General features: G+C 50.1%; 2 protein-coding genes across 2 annotated transcripts in view; one reads left to right on the top strand and one right to left on the bottom strand.

The window, feature by feature from the left end:
• Positions 1-67: 67 nt before the first annotated feature.
• PPTG_06304 (hypothetical protein) lies at positions 68-1,854 on the top strand (the record flags this gene model as incomplete). The annotated part of the gene is made up of 2 exons (XM_008900206.1): positions 68-518; positions 578-1,854. 2 exons carry the CDS (start codon positions 68-70, stop codon positions 1,852-1,854), a joined length of 1,728 nt encoding a protein of 575 aa, XP_008898454.1.
• Positions 1,855-3,437: 1,583 nt separating this feature from the next.
• Positions 3,438-4,552, bottom strand: part of PPTG_06303 (hypothetical protein) — a gene marked incomplete at both ends in the record, with an annotated part of 2,103 nt that continues 988 nt past the window's right edge. Inside the window, one exon of the mRNA XM_008900205.1 lies at positions 3,438-4,544. Within this exon, the coding sequence (XP_008898453.1) occupies positions 3,438-4,544 (1,107 nt within the window). The remainder of the gene's footprint in view (positions 4,545-4,552) is intronic.

Here is a 4,552-nt window from a genome sequence, read left to right as displayed (position 1 = left end):
CTAGCGTCTTCTACAGATTGTTCTCTTCTATAGATTTTATGGACGGTTGCTTAACTCCTGACTACTCATGGACTCCATGAGTAGTGTACCAGCTGGGCGAGTGCTCTGCAAAAGCCCAATGCAATGTGAGCAAGGCTTGCATAGTCACCTCACACTACACAACGAAGCATCAGTCGATCCCCGACCGAACAAGGCGCTAGAACCAGTATGGCTCGACATTCTGCTGCATGGGTATCGTCACCAAGACCTGGTCGTGGCTGTAGCAACAAGAGGTGTTGCACACAAACTGAACTCCCCACGACCACCGGATGGAAATCACGTCCGGAACCATACAAGCACACGGAAGTATACCCAAGCATTAATTCGAAGTGTTTCCGATGGACAAGCTTCAGGGACGTACCTTGTTCTCGAACTACCGACGGCCCTACGATGGTCGGAACTTCGCTTTAGCCCGTTTGGGTGCGTCCCTAAGAAAGACGTCGACCCTCTCTCGAAGCACGGCTTATCCATGACCTGTCGTACCCTTGCGAGACATCGACGGATGCAAAATCTATTCCTGCTGACTTGCCCGCCCTAGAATATGAATCTGTTCGACGCCTCGCGGAAAAGATTGAAGTTTTGGCCCGCCAGTACCCTCAACTACAAGTCAAGGTTCTTAAAGGCGATGTGAAAAGCGCATTTGGACTTATACCTGTGGATGCTAAGCTGGCCGCCCATTTTGCCGGATCGTGTGGGGGCTTGGCTATAGTCGATATGACTCTCCCGTTCGGTTGGACTGGTTTACCAGCTCATTATGGTGCGTTCGGTGGTGCTATTTCGTTTCTGGTGGCCCGAGAGAGCCCAAAATCGCTGGATCCCATCGAACAAGACGATGAGTCGTTCTTCTCGTTTGTGTGGGTGGACGACCACATTCTTCTCGAAGTTGATCGTGGAAACAGATTGGCCCTAGCAGAAACTGCTCTTCGATTGAGCATGATCGCTACGCTGGGGCCAAAATCAATCAACGAAAAGAAATTTTCTTCATGGTCTACCAGACTCGTTGCCCTAGGCTTAACTTGTGATACACAACGCCGTACGATATCGATTCCGGCAGATAAAGTACATAAAGCTCTCAACCGGATCTCAGATGCTCTATCACATCCAACGGTGTCTCGCCACCAAGTTGAGAAACTCCTGAGATCCCTACGTTACTTGGCGATCTGCTGTCGGTCGACACGCGCATTTCTCCAGCGTCTCCATCAATTGTGGCGACGTTCGTCACGATTCCAGAGTATTCGACTCCCTCAGGATGCCCGTCACGATCTTCGCTGGGTGGCTTCGCTGCTTCAGAATGGCGCAGCGAACAGGGTAGCAACGAGCATCATGGCCGACACGCTGGAACCAGCTGTGCATTTGTTCATGGATGCAAGCAACGAAGGCATTGCTGTCCTCTATCCGGCTGCTCGTGAGTATATCCGACTTCAATTTGATGAGGAAGAACGACTAGGAATGAAGTTGCCAACCTCCGGTAGCACTTCGTGGTTCAGTATCAATGTACGTGAAGCGTTAAGCGCTGTACTCTCTGTTCTCGTATGGGGACCTCAATGGCAAGCCACCTGTCGTCCGAAAGACAGACCGCTGCATGTGCGATGCTGGATTGACAATGCCTCCGCTGTCGCCTGGCTAGGAGATCACAATACCAAAACTCCAGCCGGCCAAGAGCTTACGAGAGTCTTGTACTGCGCAGAACTATCGTTCAATCTACACGTGACGAGCAAGCACCTCGAAGGCTCGTCTAACTACCTTTGCGGATCTCGGATCAAGAGCGTGGACTGGGCCAACTCTAACTCTACAAAAATGGACCAATCATGTTAATGGTGCCAACAGGATATTCCAACCGAATTCCGCAAGATCTACAAGCAAAAATTGCCGTCCTGCAATGGCAGTCGCTCTCCGACACGTCACGCCAAAGGTATCTCAACACATCGAGACAATGGTGTCGGTTCTGCTGTCGCCATGGCTTCAATCAGTGGCTATCACCAACCGACCTAGAAAAGCAATCCATATAACTCACTATGTTTGCAGTTGAGTGCTGGCAAGGCCGTAACGAGAACGCGAATAATCGAGTTGACACCGTACGTGCTAAACTCAGCCATGTCCGATGGTGTCATCAGCTTCGTGCCGGATTCCGACCGTCATTACAACCACAACACGATCTGGTCATCCATGGCATGCAACGTCTCAGTCCCCCTCGACGGAAACGTGCAGCAGTCTCCATCGACATGCTTCGCTAGATCGCCTCATCAGCCGACATGTCCATCGCCCAGCACCGCGTCATTTATGGGACTGCACTCCTGGGCTTCTTCTTTTGTTTGAGAGGATCCGAGTACCTATGTTCAAGAGGAAAGCGACATGCATGCTGTCTCCAAGTCGGTGACGTTATCGTACGTGACATCAACGGTGCGGACACAATCAGCTTCAACAAGGCAACGTCGGTGCAGATCACACTAAGAGGAAGCAAGACCGACCAATCAGGACGAACAAGCACCCGCGTGTTACTGAAGAGCGGTATGGCTCCTATATGTCCCGTTTTGGCTGCTCTACTACTTCAACGCAACGCGATCCAGCTGAAGTTGGTGCCTGAGTCACCACTGTGCTCCACCGGTTCCCGACGAGTGTTATCGACAGAGACAATGACGAAGGTTTTGCGTGTCTCAGCTCTACAAACTGGCGAGAAACCAGGGCGAATTTCGACACATTCACTTCGAACAGGAGGCGCGACAGCTCTACACAATGCTGGAGTAGACGCGGACACAATACGCAGGCACGGTCGTTGGGCTTCTGATGCCTACAAGGTATACATTCGAGAAGCTCCAGCGTCGGCAATTCAACTCGCCAAGCTCATGGGCAATGCATCTGTCAAGCCCAGTCAAACCAACCTTCCACGTGGGGCAACACGAGCGCAAGCGCTCGAGGGTTCGACCAATACCAGCTTACTATTTGCATCCCCTAGAAACATGTCATCGTGCTGAAGGAAAAGCTTTATTTCGTGGAATCATTTGCTTTCCGAGTAGAACATCCGTCGCTGTTCGTTCGAATGACGATTTGCTAAACAACCGAGATAGGTATATTCTTTAAGGAGTTTGCCTATATATTAAAGAGCACAATCACATAGATTTAGGTGGTGTGCTGTCAAATTTACAGGTCTGCGGAGTATACTACCCGTGGACGTTTATTCCTACTGTAAGTAGTCCTTGTCAAAACTCAACAGCAATAATTTACAAGTTGTTGCTAGGACTGCAGCAATACAACAGTAAAAAATCTGGAGCTTCCCCGTGGATAACACGGTATTAGTGTTATTTTTTTTCTGAATAGGTTGCTTCTGAGTCTCTGTACTGGCATACATGGACTGTTCAGACGTACTCAATTGTACCGACGTACCAGCACACTACGTTTCCTTAACAAACCAACTCAATCTCTTTCCTAGCGCTAGCAAGACACGCAAGCTCCTCCTTGAGTTGTTGGCGCTCCGCAATTTTGTGCTCAGGGTCCTGCATCAACCTCGCCAGCTTGTCGTCCGTCAAACCGTTCAGCTCGTTGGTCATCTCAACGACGAACTTGCGCAGAACTAAATCATTTAGTCTCATTGGGATGGCATCCACAAACCGAGGAACCGCCACATCCAAGTACGCATGCAGAGCCACCTGCATCTCGAGAACTTCTCGATCTTCCGTGGAGAGAGTCGCCGCCTGTAAAGTCTTCATTACCTCAGTGAGCAGGACTTTCCCATCCGAATCGACGGGAACACCAGCCTTCACCTGCTCCTGAAGAGCTTGCAAACGCTGTTGATCCAAGTCCTGAAACAAACGTTCGTCTTGAGTGTACGGCCGGTCTTCAGCGGTCAGTAAGGTTTCTATCTCCTGACTAGCTGCTGCAACAACACGATCGAGGACATCGGCAGCTGTGCTTCTGATAAACTGCACGACGCGCGAGCTCGCATGGATTTCATCGGATACGAAGTCGGATACCAATTTCGTCTGAGATTGATATGAGCTCAAAAGTTTGTTAGTCGGTGGTCCCCATTTGTCCACACACTGACGAAACAGGTTACAAAAAACCTGATACGACGTGAAAATCGCAAGCTCGTCACCCCGGTTTTCGCGAATAAATTGCTTAAGTATAGCTCGCTCGTCGTAGCGCCAGTAACATTTCGACTTCCACTGAATGAATCCTTCACACCAAATGTCTGTTCCTTTGATCTCTTTCACACGACCACTTTGCCACACACCGTCGATTTCAATCTGCACAAAATCTCCGACAGCAACTTCTTCCTGCGTCTTCTCACTTCCAGCTTCAGTAATGCGGTCTTTGGTTTCATTGATAGCCTCCTGGAAAGAAGCTTCCTCCACACGCAGTACTGCACGGAGGCGAGCATTTATCTTGCCAACTACGCCATCCTGTTGCAAGGATCTCGAAGACGAGGTTGGTAGTAGCTCATATCTTCCATCCATTGCTGCCTCCACCAGACGCAGATACTGATCGGCCCATTTGCCAAACTGTTGGCGCTGCGCTC

This window comes from Phytophthora parasitica, assembly GCF_000247585.1.
Source record: "Phytophthora parasitica INRA-310 unplaced genomic scaffold supercont2.9, whole genome shotgun sequence".
Classification (NCBI taxonomy): Eukaryota; Oomycota; class Peronosporomycetes; order Peronosporales; family Peronosporaceae; genus Phytophthora; species Phytophthora nicotianae.
This window is presented reverse-complemented; position numbering and strand designations above follow the sequence as displayed.